This window comes from Gopherus flavomarginatus, chromosome 11 (assembly GCF_025201925.1).
Source record: "Gopherus flavomarginatus isolate rGopFla2 chromosome 11, rGopFla2.mat.asm, whole genome shotgun sequence".
In the NCBI taxonomy this organism is placed as follows: Eukaryota; Metazoa; Chordata; order Testudines; family Testudinidae; genus Gopherus; species Gopherus flavomarginatus.
In genome coordinates, this window is record NC_066627.1 from 36,928,520 (window position 1) to 36,955,854 (window position 27,335).

The following is a 27,335-nucleotide window of genomic DNA, read 5'->3' on the forward strand; positions in this document are numbered from 1 at the left end:
AAGCGGGGTGAGTTGGGCCAATAAAATATATTACATCCCCTACCTTGTGTGTCTCGTATTCTGGGATTGATGCAGCTACAATGCAGCATACGACAATATCAAGATTAAGATCCACAAACCTCATAATTGCATGTAGCTAGGCAAATGTTATGAGGGAAGTTAGTGTGGTTGAATAACGTTAAGAGGGCTGAATGAATCATCAAACTACATACTATCCTTAACATGAGCAGTGTAAAATAACTTTAGAGCACAATGCTCTTGGATCTAATGCATTGTTTTACACATGTTGATGTGTTTGTACAAGTACAAGTACAAATAGCCCACAGTAGCTGCTGTCATATGGAAAATTCTCCTTGTGACCCTATGGGAAACAGTTGGGAGATAGCCATTGCTGTGTGAGCCTCATGATGCTGTTTTGCTGTCTTCTATTTAGGCCCTTTACAATTTTCCAACATGCTGTAGATTCTTCCAGTGTTGTCTCCTTTGAAGTATGCATGTTTAAGTTATTGCTAAATAACACTACAGCACAAAATGGGATTCATGTTGCTGCTTAAAGAGTCTTTTCAAGCACAAAATTAAATCTCCAGTTAATGTTTCCCATATGTGTGGTTGGGCTGTGGGCATACTGTTTAGTTGGTGGGGGGGAGAGGTGAATGCATCTGAACAGTGACCCTGAAAGTAAAACAATGACTAATGTGTAAAGCCTCTGCCATGTTAATGTTAGAATTACAGTGGTTTTAATATAAAACATTATAATATAGCAGAGCTTAATAGGCACTTTCTTCTGTGTAGGAGCAGTGGAAAGAGCTTTCCAATGAAGACCTGGAGCCTCCACCAGAACATACTCCCCCACCCCCAAGGCCACCAAAGCGAACGTCAGAAATGCACAATGGTCGGATGCACGAACACACCGAGTTTTTCCCTAACCACCAGGTGGTAGAGGAAGAGATAAGATGTATAGTCAGCGCTGTGGAGGAGACGGTACCTGATGGCACATTTGTGCAGCTGGGTACAGACAGGTAATTCAGTCAAGTTGTTTGCGTTGATGTTTTTGACTGTTCCAGGAAATCCTGCTGTAGATTCACAGCTGTGTGTAGAAAGTTCCCTTGTTTGAGCCACTTAGCACCACCTATAAAGCGTGTTGGACAGAACTTGATGCTTTTTGTGTAACAGTGCTTCTAGAATAGGATTACAGCCCTTTATTTCCAAAGGCCCATGTGCTTTGTTTAGGTGAGATGTGAAAAGGATACGAGAGTGACCTGACAGCTCTTGCTAGGCTATGATGAAAGATGGAGGAGGCACAATGACTGCATGGTTTAGCGTCCCATGTAGGTGCATAAGGGGTTTGGTTATACAGGGCTCTTTTACATGTTAGGTGGATTGTCTGGCCTTTGGCTTGAAGCTAAGCCAGCTAGCTTCAACCACACCAATCAGTGCAGGTATCTGTTGCTCCACATACTTTTATCAGAGAGATCCTGCAACATTTGAAAATGTCCTTTTAAGTCAGTTCAGTACTGATATTAGAACATAGGAATGGACAGTTTTCATTCAATATCAAAACACTTTTTTGCCTTAAAGATGCAGTTCATCCCTTATTTAAAAAAAATTTTTTTTAATCTACAATTCTCTTGTCATATGCATCTTTCATGCTGGGGAACTATTTTTGCTTTCTACTACAGGTCAAATCAATTATGACCTTTAAAAAAAAAAATTCTTCAGCAGAAAATTTATTCTCCCTTTCAGTCTAGCTAGACCAAAGTGTTTGGCCTAAAGCATAAACCTGTAACTCGGGGGATGGGGAAATTAAGGGTTTGTGTTTTAACCACTAGATGTCACTGCTGTTCTATAAATCTGAAATATAGTATGGGATGTTACAGCAGATTCCAGTAGATTCTACTGTAACAATCCTTAGTTTGTGATGTACTGGATATTGATCTATTTCTGACAGTCTGTCCAAAATAGCCAACTAAAAACCCCTTCTCGGAGGAAAGGGCAAGGGGACATCAGAAGCCCCCAGGAGAACAGTTGAGGGGAGAATTCCAAGGGTATCTCAGGCAAATGAAACAAATGATCACACCTGGGACACACCCAGTTTTGCAAGGGAATGCTAGGAGTAGGCACATCTAACTTTCAACATTTCCTACAAAGCTCTGGAGATATTCTTTGTCAAATAAAGCTGGGAAACTTAGTGCCGTAAGCCACTCCGCTTGTGAAAGTGGCTGGGGAGTGACCCTGAGAGCTGTAAGTGTTGACACGAAATGAGGCACGTTCAGTAGTTCTTTCCGTCACCTTAAGCTGGTCTCCATAATTTTTTATCATTATTTCTGTTTATAAAAGGACATGCTTGCCCAGTAGCATCCCCTGCTGATAACCCATGTGGGAGTCAGTGTGATGCCAGAGGATGGAATTTCTGGTTATTTTTTGAGTTGCCTTTAAAAAAAAAAAAAAAAAATCTAGGAAACAAGCACAAAATTAAATATATAATTAAAACAAGAAGTTTAAGGGTATAGAAAAATAGTATGTGATCTTGTAATTATACTGTATCCGAATACATACACACAAGGGGGCCAAATTAAGATTACACAAGCAAACTTAATTCTGGCATGTCTTCACTTTTGAGTGCTTGATTTTGCAGCCTTAATTTAGGGGTGTGTTTACTGTATAATTATACAGAGCTCCATCCCTACTGTCTTGCTCCAACACTTGCGCATGCTTTGGTGATAACACGTTCAGCGTTTTGGTGCCATTAGCGATTGTGTGTTTTTATGGGCACAGAATAGTTTTGAATATATTCACTGTCAGGAATTCCTGTTTGTAAGAGTGATTGCCGATGTGTGGCCTTGAAGTGGAGAATCTGAACTGGGTAGATGCTTGAGCACCATCAGGGATATGGAATCAACTTGGGATAAGAAGCAACTTGTTTACTAGCAACACCCAGCTGATCAGGGCAATAAATATCAGCTTAAACCTCTAATTGAAAGCCCTAACTATAAAAGGATACATCTTGTGCATCAGGGGTAAAATCTTTTGGTGACAACTGATCTACAGCTTCATCTGTAAGTGTCCATGAGGTGTCTCTGGATTGGGCCTCAGTGTCCACACACCTTCCCCCTTGGAAGAATACTATACTGAATATTTATTTCTTCATCCCTCAGCACTAGTCAAGACACTGAACTGAGGAGGAGGACTGGTGAAAATCTGTGTGCCTCACCTCACAAAGAAGAGCCAGTGAAGTCAGAAAACATAGAAGAGGATGATGAGAACATGACAACAACTTGGAAGCCATTTCTAGTGAATATCTGCATGTTCACTGTCCTCACAGCAGGAGCTTACCTTTGTTACAGGGTATGTTTTCATTGATGGACATGTCTGCAAGATAGAGTATGCAGAGAACAACAACAATTTGACCAGTGTGTAATCCGCTTCTATGAAAGAAATCTAATTGAGGCATCTGAGCCTTGTCTCAGTGGAAATAGACCTTAGATTGAAAGGCTGGAACTTTTGGTTAGGGCTTAAAGAGAGAATTGATGCACTAGGGTTTAATTTAGCCCTGTGGTCCCAAGAACATAATATTCTAATCTCAGGGCCTTAAAATATTCAGGAGTAAGCAGAGAAAATGCCAAATAAGTCTTTTTTTTTTTTCTTTTTTTTCTTTTTTATGGAATAATAGAATTACAACACATTGTTGTTTTTAGCCTTTTTTAAAAGCCAGTTCTTTTTCTTTGTGTTACTTCAGAAAGAAACTAGGCACAAGTGAAACTTGCTTGTACTCTCCAAGTGTTGTAACCAAATACATGATTTATATTATTACTGAGTTCCCAAAAAGAGAGAGAATCCACATATCTGAAGAATGTAAACTTTTTGGAAGGGGGAAGGCTCTTTTTTTGTCTCACTTCATCTATTAAAGACTGAGTTGTGGGCAGTGCCTGTGGTATTGATATATTTAATCATGGCATAACTGTTCTTAACTAGCTTTTTGTTTTACATATCTTTATAAAAACAGGCTTCTGCATTTGCTCAGGGTATCCCAACATGTCAAACATTGTTTAAGGGGGAAAAAATTGTATTTCCCCATTGACTTTTTTTGTTGCACTCTACTTGCACCTATGCCTACTTACATTGTACCAATCTCTGTAAAGTTGTTTTTACCTTTATATTCTGGGATGTGGGGGAGGAGGGAAGCAGGAAGGGAAATTCAACCAAAACATGTCCACCAGCATTTTACAGCTGTTCAGCTGGCGTTGAGAAGGACCAGTTTTTAAACTTCATCATTTGGAATGTAAAAATGCAGTTTCACTCTAAATCTGCCTTGTACGGAGTAATGTGCTTTGTGCACAAACCAGAGGGAAAAGGAGCATACTCAAGGGTGATGTGGGAAACTATTTGGAAAGCATTTCAATATATCCAGAGCAATTAATGCCATGGCAGCTTCCTTAACAAACTTAAAAGATCAACAGAAGACATGTTGGTCTTTGAACATACCAGTTGGCTTATCATGATGCAAGCGATTGTGTAATTTTTTTAGTAAAGATTTCGATATTGACTTTAGTTTGGTTTGAAATTATGTTGTTAAATGATTACTGCGGTAGAGGGGCATAAGTGCCTGAGGCCTGGCAGCTCTGCAGATATGGGTGTTCCTATCTTAGCTTAAAGTGAGAAAAGAGCTGGGTGGTGTAGAGTAAAATTTAGGACAAAACAACCAAACAATGGTGACACAACTTGGCTCAGTTGGTTGTGCCAACTCGAGAGACCCAGGGCTTGAATAGTGTTAGGAGTGCATTAGCAGAGCTGTGACTGGAAGCTTGCACTGCACTAAACCGAATTCTCATCAATGCTGTTAGTCTTTTCCTTTCATGAGTACGAAATTCATACATTTTAAACAATAATAGAGAAAATCTTTGCTCGTAGGGCAGAGATTAGAAGCAAATTTGCTACTTAAAGCAGTAGTGGTGATAACTAAACTATGATGACTGATCTGCAGATGTTACTAATCAGTGCTTTTTAAATGCATTCTAGTTGTATAGCACTTAACCACTGTTCTAAGTGTAAACATCTTTATGGAGTATATTGTGTAACAGTCCTTTCACTCCATATTTATTTTTTTCAAAGCTGCCAGTAGCTCTTGCTCTTTCCTTAAATCCATAAGGTGTTGAGTTGGGATGGAAGGGTTGTTTTTATTTGTTTTGGAGTTTAACTGTTAAGCTTGCATCAAGGGCTTCTCAAAAGTACAATAATAAATAAATCCTCAGGTAGTACTGGGAATTAAAATTTTACCTGTGAGACTGTTGGTCAGACCAGTACTTGAAAGGGGGAATATTGTAAGCAGTCAGTATTTAGTATATTATTGGAAACATGAAAAATTGAGTATAGAAAATGATAATATATAATGGATCATTTGTGTATTTAAGATACAGTATGTGATTGCTTTGTCCCCATTATTCTCTCCATCTGGTAGAATATTGTTGTAGGGCAACATTTGTACCCCCTTTGTATTAGAATGCATGTAAAGTCTTCTGGTGTCCTGATTAAATATCATGTGCTTGAAAGATGAAAAAACTTATACTTCTGCTTACTGATGTGCCCAGATAATATTTGCATGATCTGATCATTTAAGTGGCTGTGGTTCAAAGGGTGTTGCTGAAAGTGTCTTCATTCAGCGATACATTGATTTGGTGTGTTATCAGGTAACATGTACTTGCCTAATATTTGGCACGATTTTCTATTGAATTTCTGCATACTCAATGTAACCCAGTTGTTTAGCATCGTTCATTTCAGCTGAGTAAGTATAATACAAACATTCCAAAGTGTGTGTTAAGCCATATTCACACCTCACCTCCAGTCAGTTTTGGCAGCAAATATCTCAACAATTTCAGAATGACTTGCTGTGCTGCATTCAGAAACTTGCACTTGGGGAAACTCTGCTTTTGGAAAGGTCACCAATAAAGCAAGGTTTCAAGTGAGTGTTTTGTGCCATTGAGCCCTAATTGATCTCTAGAAACAGACTGGTGAAATAAATGAGTGGCCCATGAACTGAATGTGTCTTGCAGTATTTCTCTCGATTTGGACAAATATAAAAGTTGGGGTTGATGAAAGCATAGCATCCCTCCTTAGAATCCACAGTTGTACTGTACTTGCAATCTTTTCCACAAAGAAAAACTTAAACACATTTCGCTATACAGAGAGAGAGCCACTCTAGCTAACATGCCCCTTTCTCCCAGCTAACTTCACTACTTGGCTTTCATCTGTTTAAAGTCAAGGAGGCCTTGTACTGTAGTGGGAACATACAGTGGAATGCCCTGTAAGCCGTGAGGTGTGTGTATAAGGCTTATAATGCTAAACTGTAAGCATTTTGTTTTGATGTCCTGTATATGTATGTAGTAGTTTGGGTGTGTGTATATACAGTAGTGTTTCAAAGTGGGTGTATTGATTAATCTGTTCTTGGAAAAATGGACAAATATCCATGTTAGAAAAGTAGCTGCTCTGCTATATGCCTTAAGCAAATATTTACTCATCAGGTCTTTCTTTTTTACAGATTGCCATAGAATAAACTTTTTTTTAAAAAAATATAAAAAAAATAAAAAACAAAAGCTAAATGTTTTGGTATAATACATTTTCAGGTATCTTGTCTTTTGTGTAAGGCGCTGCAATGACCTCACAGTTTTCAGTAACTGTACAGTTTTTCAATTTCCCATACAAGTTTTCAGTTCTCATTTTAGTTGCAACAATAAAATTTTTTTAAAGAATGGATGTATGAGTCTTTCCACTTCCTGTTTTATCACAGAGGTAGAGATGATTTAGTCACTAACAAATTTAGACCCTTGGGTTATCAACAAGATTTTACCTCCTACTGATTATTTTGTTATTTCTCACATTAATAGAAAATGTTAAGAATATTTCCACTAGTGCAGAAAACTTGCTTTCAGGTCAGTAACTAGCTGTCTGCTATAAAATAAAATGCATTTTCATTACACGTCGGCCTGCTCATAGATGTTCAACTGAGTTTAAATACGTAGTGTTTGGTTCGTATCAGTAAACTCTGAGGTGCAACCTGCAACATTAAAGATCTCTAAAGCACTGTAATTGTTTTTACAACAGTTTACCAGCTGTGGATTGATTTGCTAAATTTGTTCTTCAGGGTGGGACTATATGCTGCAGCAGTCTGTACAACAAGGATTGCTGCAGATGTAAATATGACATCTCTCAGGTGCTTTCAGAGACTTTTTTTTAAAGAGACAAGCTTCAGGCCTTTTGATTAACAGATGTTGATCTATGGGTAGAGTGGTGGTTGTACATGTTCCTCTGTATTTGAATATAATTTAAGTAAAGCTGCCTGGAGATGCCATTCCCAGTAACTCCTTACAATTACGTGAGAGAAACACCAGTGTCGAAGACCCTGAGTCTCACTAGAGTAACTGCATAAAGCGTAGCTCAGACTGCAGCTTGGATCAGCTTCGTTCTTGTGCCGCAGTCCTCTCTCGCTTTTAAACATAAGCTATTCCTTGTTCTCTTGTAAGGATGAACTTATAATATATGCAAATATTACAACTGTGTGCATGCCCTCTGCTTGTAAATGTCTGCAAATTAAGTGGAGCCCTGTGTACTGCTGCGGGAGAGCTCTCCTGTTTTATGTTGGGAGTGGAACAGTAACCTAAGGATGCTTTTCAAGCCAGCGTGTCTCCTCCCTAACAGCCCTGTTTTATTTGAGAGCAAAAAGTTTCAGCCTGATTTTGAATGCCAGACTTATATTCTGTTTGGTTTTCCCAAAAGAGCCAGAGCAGGTGTTATATAGACTTAGGAAATACTTTTGCTCTCTGATTTCAATGACTGTCAAGTTTGAAATGAGCTGAGAATGCTTCCAAAGTAACTACTGGTAACTAAACAAACTAACTTAAATTCAGGTTCATATTTCATAAGCAGTGACCATAGAACTAAAAGTGTGATAAATCCTCCCCCATATTTCAGCTGTGGTTTATTTCACTGGTTTTGTTCTGAGGAATGTATTAACTAATGGTTACTCCCATAATGTTTTCAGCATACAGACTGTTTGCAAAAAGGCAAGTATTTAATGTTTTATTTAAAATTTTAGAAAACTGTATGTAAACCAACATAGAAATAAATACTGAATAGAAAAGTACAAAGCACAATATACTGTATAATATATACATAGACCAAGACTGTTCAAGTATTATGCCTCATGTAAGGTTCCTCAACCCATATTTGAATACTCAGATTGGGTGGCCTTATTCTCAAGAGCTGACCATTCAGCAGCTTCTGCTGAAAATCAGGCCACTTCTGCGTACTTAAATATGGATTAAGGAGCCTGACTTCAGGTACCTTTTTTTAACCTTAGCCTAAGATTAAATGAGTAAGTGTATAAATTAAAAACTTGACACTTCTGCCTGGAGCTGTCCATATACAACTCAGTTCTGTACACTTACTCCATAAATGTGAAGGATATGCATGTTCTGAATTCTTAAACAAGTGAGGCTGAAGAAACATTGCCTCAATAGTTTCCTTCTATCTACGCTTACACTGTTTTCAGATTAATTTCAAACATCTCTTGCATCAAGCACTGAAATCCCAATTTGTTTACTGCACATTTTTACATTGCTTCCAGAAACTAGTGAACTTTTGAGCTCTTACTCAAATTTACAAGAAAGCACAGACCAGCGTAGAAATGATGTTTTAAAGTGCATGGCAGCTGCTATGACTTCTGACGGAACAAGTGCTGGTTTATAACTGCAATAGATGCTGATATGGGAGCTGGCTTGTACTAGTGTTCTGCAGATCTAGCATACATTGCCTAATTTATATAGGCATTCTGGCTCATTAGTGACACTGTCCACATCCACAGTGTCTTGTATTCATAAAATCAAAACTCCATGGCCTGTAGCAAAACTACATTTAAGACCAGCTCTTCAGCTGCTGTAACCTAAAGAGAGAGGCTCCTTTCACACCAGCTGAGAGCTGATCCTTCTATAGCACAAACTACTTCAAAATGAAGGGGAGAACACTTTGGGAGGATAACCAACAGGCCCAGTGCCATCAGTTCAGAGTTCCTACATGATGTTTCCTTTCTGCTTCACCACCTCTTCACACTAAGCTTCATTTGTGCTAAGCTTCATTTGTGCTAATGCTCTGAGTAAGATAGAGGCAGTACTGTCACATGTCAGTTATACAACTACACTTTACCTCTGCTCCCTTCCCACTCATGAATCCCCAAACCAACTGCAGAGAGTTGAGGGTTTTTAGGGGAGAAAGCTTTTGAAATTGAGTCAGGATTCTTAGTGAAAACAAACATGTTACCAAATCTCTTGTCAGATTTACCCTTTGCCTCCTATGTTGGCACTGCAGACTGAGTTGTTTCAAAGTTTGTGCTTCCTGGTGGGGACAGCCTGAGAGGGGCTGATGGATTTACTCTAGCACCAGCTAGTGATACTTCATGATTTTAGCTCAGTGTCAGATGCATTCTGAGCCAACTGCTGTGTGATTTTTAGTCCTAACCCCGAACTGGAAGAGCTGTCCCAAATGGATGCTCCCACTCAATCTTCTGCTAGATACCTGTGTGCGCTAATGTAACCACCTAGTGGTAAATCAACTCCTTCTCTAGCCACCTGGGCTGTAGGTCAGATTCAGCATTTCCTTAGTTAAAATATTGTGATTTCAATTTCAGCTTCTTGGTATACAGTGTCTCTCAACTCACAGCAAACTCTGTCCATTTTTTGAAATGCTAGTCGTCCTTTTTCACCTACAAATAGAGACAAATCATAGTAAGGACAAGAAATCTGGGAGAAGCTCTGAGGTGAGGATCTGTTGCAGTTTCACCATAACTCTGCACCTCCTCTTATGACCTTGTTACAAGTTGGGTGTTTAGTCACTCCTGAAAATCATTGCCTTAGTGTGTTTTTGGATACTCAGCTTCAGATACCTTTAAAAGGGACCCCATTTCCAAAAGCGGCTGAGCATCTACCTGCTGAAAATCAGGCCCCTTTAAGGCAGCAGAAAAGAGGCACCCAAAAGCACTAGTAGTTTGAAAAATCTGGCCTTAATGCAGATGAATTGTAAAGGAACATCTTAAAATGAAACAATTCTTGTTATCCTGGGGCAATTGTCTAGTCACTGGCTACGAATCTAGATGTGGTAAGAAATGTATCACAAGTGAAAGGAAGGCCAATACGTACTATCTATGCCAAAGGTATAGTAACTAAAGAGACTCTCCAAGTACATATGCTCCCATCCTGCCTCACTCAGACAGTAATTGCACAGGATCAGATCCCATCTTTGCCAACCTAATTTCAGTTCCTTGATGGCAGCTGGATCACAGCTTAATTTCTCTCTGGAAAATGCAAGTTCATTAATACACCCCTTGCTCTGGTATTTTTGGCAGTTACTCTCTGAGCCTGACCCCTCCCTCCCCTCGCTGTCAATCGAGTTTTATACTACTGTCACTTCATTGAATCAGTCCCTATATGTGCAACTGGCCCCTTTATTTACAACAGTGATGTCCACATTACATATTTTAAAATCAAATCCTACTTAGATTCAATAAGATTTCACCCTAGTTACCAGCCTGATTAGACTTTTATGTACACAGCTCCCAGAGGAGAGTACCAAGTGCTAATATTTTTATTGCTAACAGTAGTATTGACAGCAATGCTGGAATTTTAACCTTTAATTTTATGACTTGTTTGTTACATGAAATCATCTTGTTGCTCACTGTCCCTTTACAATGGTTAATAGTTTGTACAGCTCCCCCGCATCAAGCTGTCTTCTGGGCCTGTATATATACAAAGCCTTGAAAGACTTAGCACATATGTTGCATTAAGATTGTTGTAACGTTCTGACAGTGTGTCGCAAAACATCTCTGTACCTGTTAGCTCAGCCTTAAACATATTCTTTTACTGAAGAACGTGTTGGTAAAAACTTCAGGCCTATTTTGTTTTCTTAATCGCTCATCTGTCACTCTCCTTTCAGCATCTTTATTTAAAGCTGCAATAAAGATTTACCAAATGACAGCGTTGTTTCCCTGGCAGCGTTCCGTACATCCTCTGCTTCAGACTGATACAGGCTGGCAATCTGCTCAATGCTTTCTATGGCCTGTTGGGGAGAAGAAAAAACTGCAGCATTATCTGTTTAATAAGCAGTCCTGATCGTTTCTCTCAAACAGTTTTCCCACCATAACACCAAGGTACTATCTGTACATAAATACACAGACATGCACCAGCTGTTCAACTGCCATCTCTTGTATCTCAATTCTAGTATGATTGTGCTCCATTCCCATTCCCTCCCTCCCCCCCCCTCCTGAATTAGCTATAGGTTGATTTTCTTAGCATGGGCAGGGCCGGTGCTACCATTTAGGCAGCCTAGGCAATCGCCTAGGGCGCCAGAATAATTGGTGGGCAGCATTTTGCCGGAGAGGGCGGCAGGTAGCTCCGGTGGAGCTGCCACAGAGTCGTTGCCTGCGGATGGTCAGCTCCTCGCGGGGCTCCGGTGGACCTCCTGCAGGCACGACTGCAGCAGCTCCACTGGAACCGCGGACCAGCGGACCCTCCACAGGCACCACTGCGGCAGCTCCACCGGAGCCGCGGGACCAGCACGCGGGGCGGCGAAATTGCTGTCCGCCTAGGGCGCTCAAATCCCTAGCGCCGGTCCTGAGCATTGGCATAGGTTTGCCACCGCCTAACTTAGTCTCAAAGAATTAAAGTTTTGAAGATACAGGACATGATTCACCAAGGCATTACTCCAGTATTGTATGTGCAGTTTCAATGGAGTTACACTGGCATAAAACTGAAGTAATGCAATGGTGAACCAGGCCCAAAGAGCATTGAGTCAGCAAAGTTATCACATGGTTGCTGACACACAGGGCCCAAGACTGCTTTCTAACAGTCATTCCTAAAAAGTCAGAGTTAATGGCTTGGTCTATCTTATGACTGCATTTCCTTATAAAAATGAGTTGTGCCGACAGTAATTGCTTATGTGCAAACTGGTTATAAAAGTTATTGGAAGGATTTGACTCCCCTCTGCGCAGGAAAAGTTCTGCTAATTTGTGTTGGAGTCTGCTGGTAACTTAAGACAGAAAGTGGGCAGATGTTTTTAAAAAACAAGACAGCCTCTAGCATGCTGGGATTGTTGATGAGCAGTTACTCTCAAAACAGGATTAGAAATGTATTCAATAAATCAGCCAATCTTAAAGCAAGAGCACAAACTATATTCTGTGTTTGGTTCCATTGTTATTTTAGCTTCTAGCAAGGTACTCTCTCTCCAATCTGAACATGTTTTCCAACCCCACCATTCTCCCTATTGACAGGGACGCAGTAACTAAGACCACTCATTGTGTCTACTCTCTGTCGTCCCAGTTTTAATAGGGTTTAGATGATCAGTGCTCTCTCTCCTAGCTGCCTCAAGTAGCAGCAAAAACAATTCAGAGCTAAAGAAACTCCCCATTTCATGTACCGTATATAAGGTAATTTAAAGAAAAATCTGAACAATGCCCACCAGAAAAAATTAAGATGAACCTTTGGCCATACAGCTGTACACAGCCCCACCCAATAAAAATCCAGTTACCCAATCAAACACACTTACTCTGAGGTTTTTGAGAGCCAGACATGCAGCTTGCTGTATTTTTGCATCACACTCAGCTAAAATATCCGTGTAAAAAAGCAGAGCCTAGAAAATAAGATTGAGTGATTGGTTACCCTACAAATAACTTCTCAAGTGTTCTGAATGCCAAGAGGACTGAGATGCAGAGCAGTTTTAGCTATCTGAAACTGATCAAATAACATACAGGAATAATTTCTGATGCTGAAAGGCAGCAGTCTCTGGGATAGAATATGGGAGGAGTCAATAGTGCAGGATAGAACCAGTCAGTTTTGATCCTTAACTCACACTGCACCCACTGGGGTAGCAGATATTGAAAGCTTCCTAGAAATGGGGTGCAGCGTATAACTCCTTCCCCCAAAATACAGCTGCTCTCAGGGAGGTAGGATTCCTTGACTTGTAGCATCTCACTCTGAAAACTGGTGAGAAACCATGAAGTGGCCCAATTCAGTTAATACCTTCTCCCTGAAATTCTTATTCATTGCCGCCCGGGAGAGACAGGACGTTGCTGCTTTGCTGACGAGGCGGTTGTCATCGAGCTGCAGAATCCCGAGCAGCCGTAAAGTTTGAGGTAGAGGCTGGAGCTGGCTCAGTCGCTTCCCTTTTAATTTCTTGATTTTCTTAAGTCGCCCGGGACACTGTAGCTCCTCAATTAGCATCACTGCAAATGGAAGAATCACAGTTCAGCGACAAATGAGTGCAGTGTCTATGGAGAGCTGGTTCTGAGAAGTCCCTTCCAATTTTGTCTCCTACTTCAGATGTGTGCCCCTTATTAACATCACTACTGAGCAAGGCTGTCTCTTAGAAAATACTTTGTGAGGTACATGACTAGGCAAGAGGTGAGATGCAAGTACGGCTGGCCTGCACAAAACATGCTCCTTTTACCATTCTCTTATCCTCCCTTCTTCCCTCAGTTTGTCCTTTTCATCTCCTCATAAACCTAGCTTGTAAACTCTCTGAGGCTAGGGCTATGTTTTTACAATATGTATGCACAGTGCCTAGCAAAATGGGGCCCTGGTCCTTAACTGAGGCCCATAGATGCTAAATTAATACAAACATTCGGTGAATGCGAAACCTTTTGGAAGAGCGATAATTTGACTATTACTAAAAAAGAGAGAAAACTGAAAAATGTTAAAACAAGCATCTGTGAAAGATAAGGCTGCACTGGTTAGGAGGAGTGGAAGTGTACCATGGAGAGAGAATAATATGCCTAGTTTTAAAAATAATGCACCACACTGTCCTTTTGAAGTCCTACACGAGATAGCAGACAAACTTCCTACCCCTTTGCGTTTACGCACTGAATGGCCCAGAGGAAATGAAACTACCTCAGTATCTGCCACGTTCAGATTTTCAAAGTACTGGGTGGACTGGGTTTCAGCAGTAGTGCTCTCAGCAAATGCATATTAGTTACTGCTGGAATCTTAATGCCACTGATCTGTCTCTCATCACTGTCATGACCATGCGATACCGTAAACCATCTACTCCTCTGCGGAACACAGCAGCTTACTGTGCAACCAGTTTAGTCTCTCCTTATATTGCAGACTTTGAGACCTAACCCAGACACTTGAGCTAAATATTTGCATGAAATCTGTTCCTTTCCTGTCTAGCTCTGAAGCCTGATTTTGCCTTTCCTGCTCTAATTAAAACTGCATGGGCATAGTGAGGAGAAAGGATGAAAACAGAGTTGAACTGTATTATGATAGAGTTGTATCCTTACTCTTTAAAAAAAATATCCCTTTGGGATTGGGACAGGTACAGCCCCATAAGCCATTCCAGCAGCCAACTAGCTAGCCTGAGGGTTATTTGTCTGAGTGCAGTATCTGGCAGCCTGCTATCACCTTCTTTGATGAGTTCTGCCAAGTGCTTCTCCAGGCTGGTAACACGCTCTTTTTCCAGGTAGCTGTGAAACTGGAATAAGGTAAGCAGTTCTTCAGGGGGGCTCCTGGAGGGGAGCAACCCACTGCAGGTGACGATCTGCTCCAGCAGTCTTCGCAGCACTGAACAGACATGCAGAGAAGAGCAAACAAAGAAGGCCTGCTGAGGGGCAGGACACTTTGCACTCATGCATTTCATTTACAGTTTTAACAAGAAGTTGAAGGCTGGAATTTTCAAAGGAACATAAGGAAGCAAGGGCCTAAATTTCACTAAAATTCAGTAGGAGGCAGGCCCCCACTCTGCTGATAATTCCAGCTACAGTACAAAACAGACCGTATCCAACACCCACAGAAGCCAAGAGGAGTTACTGCATTGACTTAACAGACTTTGAATCAGGTCTGTAGCTGGTAACAAAGACAATTAAGGCAGCCTGGTTAAGAAGATTAATGCAGGGACTTAGGAACTGGCAACCTTTAATGCTAACTGCCATCAACTAGCTGTGTGACCCTGAAAGATCCACTAAACCTTTCTGGGCCTCAGTTTCCCCATCTGTAAAGCAGGGGATAATGATTTTACCACATAAAACAAAGCAGTACTCTGTGCACAAGTTTAGAAGCCCTTTGGAAACAATAGGGTTGCATAAGGAAATGTCTTTGTTTAGAAAGATCATCCTACGGAATTCCTGGCCATATTGTGCATTCAGTGTTGGGATTAAAATCTAAATGAAAGGGGTCATCCAATATGTAAGTCCTAATGTCAGATGTTGTTTGTGTCAGTCTTTTAGTCAATTTTTATCAATTTTGTTCTCTCTTCTACATGGGGGCACTGTGCATGTGGGCATGCACACATCCCTTTGCAGCAGAATCTGTACCGAGCTTTACTTTCAGTGTTTACACATCACCACAAGGCTACTGAGTGACATACAGATACAAACATACATATTTAAATGATAAACTCTTTGGGATATGGATGATGGCCCAGATTCTGGGAGTTAGACACCTAAATACCTTTGAAGATCTGGGCCTACGTCTGCCTCATGTTTGTACAGCACCTAGCGAAACAGAGCTTTCATCCCAACAGGGGCCTCTGGGCACCATTGCCAATACAAGAAATAATAGGAACTCCATATTGACTTTCTGAGATGTGTGTAACACAACACAGCACAGCATTCATAATTATCTGAGCAATTAAATGCCAACAATTTTTTATACCTCTTTGGTATATCAAATAGAAGGGAGGGATTGTCAAGAGTGCCCAAGTGAGTCAAGTTTCTAACTCCCATCGACTCCTAACCCCCGTAGGCGATTTGGTAAATCCCACCCAAAATAATTACAGAACAAAGTGAATAGTCCACAATGTCATGGGAGAGAAGTAATGCCTCATCAAGCCACGTGTGGAGAGCGCCATGGTCATTTTATAGTATAAGCAATAAATCAAGGGAATGGAGCTGGAATTTTAGATACAGTTTACCAAGAACAAGTTCTGTGTCATTTTAAAAAACCTACAGGGACAACCTTAAACTCAGTGTACAAATAAAATCAGGTGCCTTATCTCCTAGTAATTGACTGGTACCTGCTTCTAGGTGTCCTGGATATTTCTCCTTCACTTTGAACATTAATATGTATTTCAGTGGATTCTGGAATTTTTCTGCTGAACAGAACAAGATATTTCCTGGCTCTGTGAATTCACTCCAGATTTTCAGACACTCCTTCTGCTTTTTCGCCTTATGAATAACTGTAGAATAAAGTTTTACAAAAAGTTAGCAAGTGAGCTGGAGTGCATTTTAAATGAGACATGAGACACCAGATGGGATGTCTAACAAATGTATGAATGTCATTTGTATTTACATTCCATAGATGGATTTCTTTACAACTTAATTTTATTGCCAGTTTGTTAAAGACTCATTGAGGACCTGAGCCAAAGCCCACTAAAGCCAATGGGAGTCTTTCCATAAACTTCAATGGGCTTTGGATTGGGCTCTACGCAGTCATACCAGCATGTAAGTGAGACATCTACCATGCTCCCAGCTCCTGCCTTTGCAGGGACATGAACTGTGCTCTTCTAGGGATTCCCCATCTCTAGCATCTTAAATTATCTCATTGGACCACGATCAACCTATTAGAATTGCAGAATAACCTACTACAGTATTTTGCAAGATAAAAGGGTGCCGTGTTAGGTGATAGGATGATCACCGGGCCTTGCTCCATGTTCTAGTGGGCAAGTAAAAAACCACCTGCTCCTCTTCTCTAGGGGCTAATTCCTTCTCAAATCCAACTGTGGAGCCTAATCCTATAGTCCTTGCTTAGGCAAAATTCCCCTGGGTTTCTATCAGAGTTTTTCTGAGTCAGGCCTGCGGGGGCTGGTCAGCAGTTTAATTTGGATCATCACAATAAAAACCTGCATAGTTCAGTATCTAATAATCTCATTTGAGTTGCTATTTCACTCACTGCCTTTTGCTAGGGAGGGATAATGTTGGTGTCCAAGGGCCAGATTTTTAAAGGCATTTAGGCACCTAAAAATACAAATATGCACCTAGTGGGGTTTTCAAAACACCACGATATTGAAAGCATTGGGAGTGAGGAAACACCTTGTTTTGAAAATCCTACTGGACGCATATCTGCATATTTAGGTGCCTAAACTGACCCCAAATAACTACCCATTTTCCTTGAAGCCAAAGATTAAAATTTTCAGAAGTGCTCACTGTTGGCTTAACGCTGCTCACCCTGAATTCAGGGGGAGTTTTATCCATTTCAAGGGGAGTTGAGTTAAGCCAGTGTTGGGCACTTTTGAAAATCCTTCAAATGCAAAATTCAAAACACTTATGGCTCCCTCCTTATGGGGTGGGGAAAGCCCCTTTACATGAAATATACAAGCTCTGTAGTTTACTTGGTACATAAACGTTCAAGTTAATTATTGCCTGGGGCAGAAATTCTAAAAACCCTTTCCTTTCTAACCAAGAAAGATCTGAGCCCCAGCTGTTAGGGTTTATAACCTACCCATAAAAGCTGCTTTCACTGGGAATTTATTTTAAAGCCTTTAGAATCCATCCCTGATTTGTCATATGAGGTGAGAGCCATGTTACCCCTCTCTGGTCTCCTACATATGCCTTGGCATCACACCCACATTACTCACCCTCTTCAACAGAGGTGAAGTTCCCAACTTCCAGAACGCAGAGCTTTGAGACAGTTTCCAGCACATGTTTCTGCCGTGACACTTCTTCCAAAAGGCTGTCCTGGACAATTCGGGCTATGTTTGGTGAAACCAGTTTCTGAAACAAAGAGTACTTTTCCTCAGTGACTGAGATGAAAGCATTGAGCAAACTCAAGAAGTGCTGAACCCCCTGACTTTCAGAGCTCAACTCTCCAACAGACAGTGGGGAAGACAACTGCCTCTCACAGAAATCCACTTTTTGCATCATGTCTTGGATGGGCAGAGGATGAGATAGAAATAGGAGACAGACTTGTTGAAAGTCTCTGGGTAAGGATAAAACGTGTAAAAAACAAGAGTGATGTCATAGCAGGGTCTACTACAGACCATCTAACCAGGAAGAAGAGGTGCATGAGGCTTTTTTTAAAACAACTAACAAAATAATCCAAAGCACAGGATTTGGTGGTGATGGGGGACTTCAACTACCCAGACATCTGTGCGGAAAATAACACAACAGGGCACGGATTATCCAACAAATTCTTGGAATGTACTGGAGACAATTATTTTATTTCAGAAGGTGGAGAAAGCTACTAGGGGAGAGGCTGTTCTAGATTTGATTCTGGTTGAGAATTTGAAAATGGAAGGCAGCATAAGTGAAAGTGATCATGAAATGGTCGAGTTCATGATTCTAAGGAATGGTAGGAGGGAAAACAGCACAATAAAGGTAATGGATTTCAAGGTGACAGACTTTAGCAAACTCAGAGAGTTGGTAGGTAAGACCCCATGGGAATCAAGTCTAAGGGGGAAACAACTCAAGAGAGCTGACAGTTTTTCAAAGAGACATTATTAAGGGCACAAGAGGAAACTATCCCACTGCATAAGAAAAGATAGGAAGTATGGCAAGAGACCACCCTGGCTTAACCAGGAGACCTACAATGATCTGAAACTCAAAAAGAGTCCTACCAAAAGTGGAAAGTAGGTCAAATTTACAAGGTTAAATATAAACAAATGAACACAAATATGTAGAGACCAAATTAGAAAGGCCAAGGCACAAAATGAGATTAAACTAGCTAGAGACAGAGGGTAACAAGAAAACATCCTACAAATACATTAGAAGTAAGAGGAAGACCAAGGACAGGGTAGGCCCATTACTCAATGGGGGAACAATAACAGAAAATGTGGAAATGGCAGAAGTGCTAAATGATCTTTTTGTTTCAGTTTTCATCAAAAAGTTTAGTAGCAATTGGACGTCTAACAGTGAATGTTGAGGTAGGATGAGAGGCTAAAATAGGGAAAAAATAAGCTAAAAATTACTTAAGACAAGCTAGATGTCTTCAGGTCACCAGGGCCTGATGCAATCCCTCTTAGAATACTCAAGGAGCTGACTGAGGAGATATCTGAACCATTAGCGATTATCTTCAAAAAGTCATGGAAGATGGGAGAGATTCCAGAGGACTGGAAAAGGGCAAATATAGTGCCCATCTATAAAAAGGGAAATAAGGACAAGCCAGGGAATTGCAGACTAGTTAGCTTTACTTCAGTTCCTGGAAAGATAATGGAGCAAATAATTAGTAAGGTGATAAGTAACAGTCAGCATGGATTTGTCGAGAAGAAGTTGTGTCAAACCAACCTAATTGCTTTCTTTGACAGGGTAACAAGCCTTGTGGATAAGAGGGAAAGCGGTAGATGTGGTATATCTTGACTTTAGTAAGGTTTTTGAAACGGTCTCTCATGACCGCCTCATAAACAAACTAGGAAATATAACCTAGATTGAGCTACTATAAGATGGATGCATAACTGGTTGGAAAACTGTTCCCAGAGAGTAATCATCAGTAGATCACAGTCAAGCTGGAAGGGCATATTAAGTGGGGTTCCGTGGGAATCAGTTCTGGGGCCGGTTCTGTTCAATACCTTCATCAATGATTTAGAGAATGGCTTAGAAAGTACACTTATAAAGTTTGCAGACGATACCAAGCTGGGAAGGGTTGCAAGACCTTTGGTGGATAGATTAAAATTCAAAATGATCTGGACAAAGTAGAGAAATTGTCTGTAGTGAATAAGATGAAATTCAATAAGGACAAATGCAAAGCACTCCACTTAGGAAGGCACAATCAGTTGCACACATACAAAATGGGAAATGGCTGCCTAGGAAAGAGTACTGCAGAAAGGGATTTGCGGGGTCATAGTGGATCATGAGCTAAATTAAGAGTCAACAGTATAACAACATTGAAAAAAAAAATCAAACATCATTCTGGGATATATTAGCAGGAGTGTTGTAAGCAAGACATGAGAAGCAATTCTTCCACTCTACTCCATGCTGATTAGGCCTCGACTGGAGTATTGTGTCCAGTTCTGGGCACCACATTTCAAGAAAGATGTCAACAGATTGGAGAAAGTCCAGAGAGGAACAACAAAAATGATTAAAGTTCTAGAAAACATGACCTATGAAAGAAGATTGAAAAAATTGGGTTTGTTTAGTCTGGAAAAGAGAAGACAGAGGAGACATGACAACATTTTTTAAGTGTGTAAAAGATCGTTACAAGGGAGAGGGAGAAAAATTGTTCTCCTTAACCTCTGCGGATAAGACAAGAAGCAATGGGCTCAAATTGAAGGAAGGGTGGGTTAGGTTTAGAGTGACCATGCACCCTGTTTTGGCTGGGATAGTCCCTTTCTTAAGCCCTGTCCTGGCCATCCCAACTTTTTTGGCAAAACTGGGCATTTGTCTGGTTTGCTCTTGCCAAGTGATCATCATTTGGCAAGAGCAAAATGGACAAATGCCCAGTTTTGTCAAAAAAGCAGGTGTGACCCCTAGCGGTGGTGAACATGCCAGGGGCCAAGTGGCAATGCCAGCCTCGCGCAGAAGGGAGGGTTCAGGAGAGCCGCTCAGGCCAGGCCAGTCCCACATGGGTGGGTAGCAGGGGGGTTTGGGCCGCCCCATGCATGCAGGGAGAGGAGGGCCACGGGCTGGCCCCAGGAGGTGTCCCATTTTTCCTTTGGGAAAAAAATGTCACTCTAGTTAGACTGGACATTAGGAAAAACTACTTAACTGTCAGGATGGTTAAGCACTAGAATAAACTGCCTAGGGAGGTTGTGGAATCTCCATCGTTGGAGATTTTCAAGAGCAGGTTAGACAAACACCTGTCAGGGATGGTCTAGATAATATGTAATCCTGCCTTGAGTGCAGGAGACTGGACTAGATGATCTCTCGAAGGTCTCTTCCAGTCCTACAATTCTATGATTATATTTTCCATCTCTCCCTGAATGGGAAAGTCTTCTCTTCCCATCTGAAATGGTTATAACATTACATGGCTCAATAGATGTCCGAGGTTGATGTACTGGAGTAATCCTTGTATAATGCCTTGTATAATGCCTTGTATAAAGCCTTGTATAATGTGTTTCAGGGCCTGATCCTAGTTGATGCTGAGCACCCACTACTCCTAGTGAAATGAATAGGGATTGTGGCTGTTCAGCACCGATGAATCCCAGAGGTGTTCTAGGCTGAGAACCTCTGCTCTTTTTCTTTCTGAGCCCCCCCGCCCAACATGCTATAAAAACTCCACGGCCCATCTGTGCCACAACTGGTTTTCTGCATAAAAAAGCCTGAGTCGGTGTTAAGGGGTAGCAAGCAGGGCAATTGCCTGGAGCCCCATGCCACAGGGGCCCCCACAAAGCTACATTGCTTGGTCTTCTGCTTCAGCCTCGGGTGGGCTTCAGCTTTCTGCCCTGGGCCCCAGCGAGTGTAATGCTGGCCCTGCTCAGAGGCCCCCCTGAAACCTGCTCAAGGTCCCTTATGGGGGCCCTGGACCCCTGGTTGAGAACCGCTGTTCTAGAGAAATCATCATTACCTACCCTGGATACTGGCTATTTTACTCCAGTAATACCAAATCTTCTCTCTGAAAAATTGGTCGTTTGTCAATCAGCCATGCAGTTCATTCATACTTCATTCATAGCCAGCTCACGATGCATAAGTCCTCTGAGTGGAGAGCTACTAATTCCTACTCCAGCAAAAAAGGTTCAGTTTTGCAGAAGAAGTGCATCCCCACCTGATTTCCCTTTGCATATGTCTGTGCATTGCAGTTTGAAAAGTTGGCTCAAGTCATCTGCATTTCCATTCTCAGTCATTCCATCTTATAACCTAACCTAATAAATCACCAGCTCTGTCTGTGCTTGGTGGTTATAAATGATGGCCAGGAATGGGGGGAAATATGAGTGTTGCACTCCCTGATCCTCCACCAACTGAGTGAGGGGCTGGTTTCCAGCATCAATCATGGTAGCCTGAAGGCTGCCCTAAACTATTCCAGCTGCCTTTGGATGTGAGAGGCAAACAGAGCAGCAAGTGCTGTGACAGAAGTATGTCCCAGCCATGCCAGCTTTCCCTCCAACCATGTCCCCTTCACCATCAGCCAGAGAAGAAGGGTCTGGCATAGAAACTGTTACTCCCACATTATGCTACCAGAGAATCCTGCGCTAGGGGGATTCTCATATTGCTGGCTATGCCAGCTTTGTTCCTGTTGTACAAGGCAAGTGCCTGTACAGCATCCCAGGATCTGGGCCAGTATCAATCCACTGCAAATGGGTTCATCCATACGTCATTCCTTACCTGCAAGAGAGCTTTGCACAACTGCAGATGAACTATCAGAAGTTTATCTAAATCATCATTTCCTGTGGTTAACTCTTTCGTTTCTGTTTTCCTGTCATAGCCCAGTATGTTGCCAGTGTAAGTGCTGTTCAAGAAGTTAAGAAAGGGGAACAAGTAGTTAAAGTTAACCAGCCATTGTGTGCGGTAAAGCAAAAGGATCTAAAACACCAAGAAAAAAATAAAAATTGTTTAAAAACTCACAAAGCACCTCCTTAACGCCTATATCTTCAACAAATGAATGTGAAAGTTTCTCTTCCTGTTTTCTCAATAATAATCCCCAAACTCACCAAAGCGGTCACCACTTTTGACAAGTAACTGATGCTCTATAAGAGCAGTAAGCCTGCTAACAATCTGCTCTCTTGATTGTGTGTAAACTTCCTACAAAAGTGAAGATGGGGATTTAAATCTCTAATTCTCATGACAGGGAGGCAACAGTATGTCAGCTAATTCTGTGACCTCATTTTTGTGCGGACCACTGTGACGTTGCACTCTATCTGATTTTATGAAAAGATGCTAATATAACCGAAATATGCTTCATGCAAAAGGTCTCTTGTAAGATATCGTTACAAATCTTATAATCTACTGAGTGTGATCATCCTATTTGCATAAATGTACCACCCTTGTTTCTGAAACTAGAAATATGAAATATAACTCTAAGGGCCTATTGTAATTATGCAAAGTGTGGGCCATTAATGGTGGTCTGGAATCTTGATGACTCCCATCAACCAGGACAATTGACTGCAGATGGCTGTTTTACCTGTAAGTCTTCCTATACACCTGTGTGCTGGCAAGTGGGTAATGAAGTCTTACAGTGACATGTGATCATGTCACCTGAACTGGAATCTGTCTTTAACCTGGTGCTTTTCCATTGAGAAGGGGGTGGGAGGGGACCCAGAGGAACAAAGGATTCCCGCCTTATGCACAAGATATATAAGTGGTGGAACAGAGAAAAGGGAGAGCCATCATGAGAAATCCCCTGGCTACTATCTGAGCTGGAACAAGGGCTGTACCAGGGGAAAGGATTGTGCCCAGACTAGAAAGGCATCCAGTCTGTGAAAGAGACTCACTGAAACATCTTTCAGGGTGAGATTTTAATCTGTACTCAGTTGTATTACTGTATTAGGCTTAGATTTGCGTGTTCTATTCTATTTTGCATGGTAATTCATTTTGTTCTGTCTGTTACTACTTGAAACCACTTACATCCTACTTTCTGTACTTAATACAATCACTTTTTACTTATTAATTAACTCAGAGTATGTGTTAATACCTGGGGGGGGCAAACAGCTGTGGACACCTCTCTATCAGTGTTATAGAGGGCAAACAATTTATGAGTTTACTCTGTATAAGCTTTATACAGGGCAAAACAGATTTATTTGGGTTTAGACCCCATTAGGAGTTGGGCATCTGCATGTTAAAGACAAGAACACCTCTGTTAGCTGCTTTCAGTTAAGCCTACAGCTGTTAGGACACATGGTTCAGACCCTGGGTCTGGGTTTGCAGCAGGCTAGCATGTCTGGCTCAAACCAGGCAGGACAGTGAAGTCCTAAGCTGCCATGGCAGGAAAGCAGGGGCAGAACTAGTCTTGGCACATCAATTGGCAGCCCCAAGGGGGTTTCTGTGATCCAACCCGTCACAAACAAGACACTGACATCAATAATGTGTATTGACTGGCTGCCCCCTTTGAAATGACGTATTGCAGAAGGAAAATAAAAACACCTTGTTCTCTAGCAACTCCAGCTCAAGGATGCTCTATAGTCTGGTCTATCTGGGGCTACTCAGCACCTTTCAGGATCAGGCCCACAACACCAAAGGGTAAGTTTGAGTGTTATGAGCAAGGGTCAAAAATATGAAAGAGAACCCAGTAGAAGAGACCTGTGAGCTGCTCCTGGCCTATTCCCTTGCAAAACTGTTCCCCATCATACCTTACATCTGTTTTCTGAAGGCTAGTTTTAAGTATCCCAACTATCCCATTCTGCAGCCTAGTAGGAGGAAGGCTTTTCAAGATATTCAGCCTAAATATTTCCAAATTTCAACCCATTTATTGCTCTGACTGAGCTGTAAGTTTCATAGTATCCTAAACAATTCCTCTCTCTCCTGGGTGTCCACACCCTGGGCACCAACTTCTCCACACTTCACAGTCATTGCCTAACTGAGTTCAGTGCATTTACCTCCTAATCTTCCTCCTGTCAATCCCTTCATCCCTTCAACGGGATGCACTGGTGTGCTCACCTGGTAGTGTCTGTCCTTATGCTTCCAAATAAGGAAAGCTCATCAGCACTGCAGTCCGTGTTTAAAAAGTCAAAGCTTTCCAGCACCATCTCCACCATCAGACTCTCCATGGATGAATGTTTCTGATGAGATGTCTTCAGCTGTTGATAGATAAGAAATAAACTATTGTTCTTTGCAAGGATCCTGGTCCTCCCCAGCAGTTCACCGACATGATTTACAAATTACCATCTATTCAACCATGGGACAGTTTGCTCCCATCAGCCCATCCACAACGTGCTAGAAGAGCTGGTCCTTTCACACATACAAAGCACTTCAGCCACATCACCCCGATCCTGAAACAACTTTGCCAATTCATTTCAGGAACTAGTTCAAAAGGTTTATCCAATTTTAAAATTCTCCTGGGGTTTACTACAACCTCACCAGTGTGGGTGTAATACCCTTCTTCTCTGCAGCTCCTGTCCTTTGGTACAACTTTCCTGTCTTTCTCCTTCTCAAGATCTAGAGCTATCATTTTTATACTACCACCCATCACTGTAGTATCTGAGCAACTTCAATAGCAAAGTCCCTATCCCTTCATGGAGTCTCTGGCATTTCTCCCCTTTCTCTGCTTGGGGCAGAAGTTTTGGGAAAGGGGTTGGTTTGGGGGGTATTTAAGTTTTTTTAATTTTCTTTTAATTTTTCTGAGGGCTAAGGCTTTAGGAGTAGAAAGCGGTGTCAGTGATGTCAGTGTCATTCTTATCTCAGATCTCAGCTGAAATCTTACAGTGTCTTCTCTCTCTTGCCTTCACACAGGGCCTCGTGTATTCCACAGCTGTGGGACTACAAGTGCAATCCACCCTTTGCCACAAAGTTGTGCTCCAGAATCTTTCATATAAGGGGGGGAAATATTTCTAGGCTCATATGGTTGTGAAGATATCCTTACACATGGATGGCGGGTATAATAGCCACCTCCACGGGATGCCATTTACGGGATTTTACTTATTATTATGTGCCATGCAGGTTCCGGGGCAGCTGAAGAGGCTGTCTCTGCTATTCAGCTTCCCGAGTTCCTCAGTAACCTCCCTGGACTCCAGAGATGGACAGCTGGGGGAGGTGCGCTGCCTTTACCGTTCTCCAGCCAGTGCCAGGCTGCTCAGGCCAGCCGGCACAGCCCAAGCCGCCCTGGGGCTGCTGGAGCTGGCACAACTGGGACAGCTCAGGCTGGACTGGAGCTCGGGGTTGCTTGAGCTGGTCCATGGTTCGGGTAGGGTGGCCAGCATGGATGGGGCAGCCGCCGGAGGCGGGAGCGGGGGGGGCCTCAGGGCTCTGCTGAGGGGAGAGAGAAAGGGGCCTCGTGCAGAAGGGATGGGGCCAGGGGCTAGCCTTCCCTAATGGAGTGTCCACCAACAGCCCATGCTTAAACAGAAACTGAGTTTTAATCTGATTAAGTGTCATCTTTCTGAGGGGTGGAGAAGGCCTTAAACATTAGCTCTGATGGACTGACCCATTCATCAAGGCAGTGTTCGCTCTGAAACCTACAGATGACAACATACATGCCAACATTGTCAACAATTTCACTGTTGATCATTTTAACAGGGAAAAAAACCCATGAAATGTGTTTCCTCTAATCCCAGAATGTATCATCAGATGTAGAATTTAATATAAAAATAAAACACCGTGGCTAATATCCTGGTTGCCTTATTCATCTTCTTGGATTTTTTTTTCCATTAAAACTTCTATCTAAATGAAATTACTGTGGAATCCCATACCAGTGTCCCACAATGCAGGGACCTTACTACAGAATTTACGTCCAGTTTGGCTCAAAGAACACAGGTCCTTGATTATACTCTGCTTTTTAATGTCTCCTACCCTCTGTTATTCACCTCTGCAAAGCATGTTGGGATAGAGTGCATGAGAGATGTTATACAGACTGAAATGTCGTTGCTCTTAGATAGCTCTCTTGACTTTCAGCCATTTCTGAGAAATGCCTGAGCTCTGATAGCCAAACCAACATTTTGAGAATGTGCCACTGAAAATTTTGAAACCATCGATACTCCATCATGTGGTTTTGAGCCCTTTAGAATAGTAAGAGGAAAAAGGATGAACAGCAAAAACTACAGCATATTGCATAAAGGTGAAAATAATACCACACCTTTAATTTGTCCCTGATGCATAAAACTTGGTACTCCAATTCCTCCAATTGGGTTTGCCCTGGATTCTGTGACTTCAGCAAATTTAACACGTCTTGAAGGAGTTTCTCAACTGCTTTGGCGCTTCCGGCTAGTTTTCTGTCATCTTCAGTGTTCATGCTTTTCCGATCAACAGACGGGAAATTTTCTTGTTCCACAGGCTGGTGACTCCAGTGCTGGCTGATGGAATCTCTGCCATCTTTGTTAATGTCCCATGGGCTGGATGGGCTATTTGGAGCTCCATCCATGGAGGGTGTTTCTTTCAGGATATCTAGAGTTGTGTGGTTTGGAGACTTGTGTTGTCTTCCTTCTGCACAGGCATCCTGTACAAGAACCAATGACAGGATCCTGTGATCTGATGCTGGAGTCACGTTTCTGGTTTCTGTTCCTTTCTGATCCTGGGAGCTGAACGAGTCAGTCTCTGCAGAGCTGTGGTTGACATTCCTTAGATGCACATTGAAGTCACAGTCAGCCAAGTAGCTCAGTATGCAGGGGGCTCGCGCCTCGTCGTTTATGCCACCTTGGTTCATCCGTTGCTGCAAAACAGACTGCAGCAAACAGGTTCAAGTTTAAGTACAGGTACTTGATACATATGAGATTTATCCAGAGATGGAGAGCCCAGGAAAGACCCTCAGCCCCAAGTTGCCCCTCTGGAGAGATTCGGGGTGACAGACACAGCT

General features: G+C 41.9%; 2 protein-coding genes across 5 annotated transcripts in view; one reads left to right on the top strand and one right to left on the bottom strand.

The window, feature by feature from the left end:
• The window catches only part of PTPN1 (protein tyrosine phosphatase non-receptor type 1), a 63,758-nt gene extending 57,011 nt beyond the window's left edge, over positions 1 to 6,747 (top strand). For all 3 annotated transcript variants that reach the window (XM_050918138.1, XM_050918139.1, XM_050918140.1), the window contains exons 8-9: positions 793 to 1,019; positions 3,156 to 6,747. In XM_050918138.1, the coding sequence (XP_050774095.1) occupies positions 793 to 1,019; positions 3,156 to 3,360 (432 nt within the window). In that variant the 3' untranslated portion in view covers positions 3,361 to 6,747. The remainder of the gene's footprint in view (positions 1 to 792; positions 1,020 to 3,155) is intronic.
• Positions 6,748 to 8,056: 1,309 nt separating this feature from the next.
• The window catches only part of RIPOR3 (RIPOR family member 3), a 70,146-nt gene continuing 50,867 nt past the window's right edge, over positions 8,057 to 27,335 (bottom strand). For both annotated transcript variants that reach the window (XM_050918106.1, XM_050918107.1), the window contains exons 13-22: positions 26,619 to 27,203; positions 24,488 to 24,627; positions 22,220 to 22,343; positions 17,605 to 17,740; positions 16,045 to 16,206; positions 14,436 to 14,594; positions 13,056 to 13,258; positions 12,583 to 12,666; positions 11,007 to 11,097; positions 8,057 to 9,748 (exon numbers count right to left, since the gene is read on the bottom strand). In XM_050918106.1, the coding sequence (XP_050774063.1) occupies positions 9,648 to 9,748; positions 11,007 to 11,097; positions 12,583 to 12,666; positions 13,056 to 13,258; positions 14,436 to 14,594; positions 16,045 to 16,206; positions 17,605 to 17,740; positions 22,220 to 22,343; positions 24,488 to 24,627; positions 26,619 to 27,203 (1,785 nt within the window). In that variant the 3' untranslated portion in view covers positions 8,057 to 9,647. The remainder of the gene's footprint in view (positions 9,749 to 11,006; positions 11,098 to 12,582; positions 12,667 to 13,055; positions 13,259 to 14,435; positions 14,595 to 16,044; positions 16,207 to 17,604; positions 17,741 to 22,219; positions 22,344 to 24,487; positions 24,628 to 26,618; positions 27,204 to 27,335) is intronic.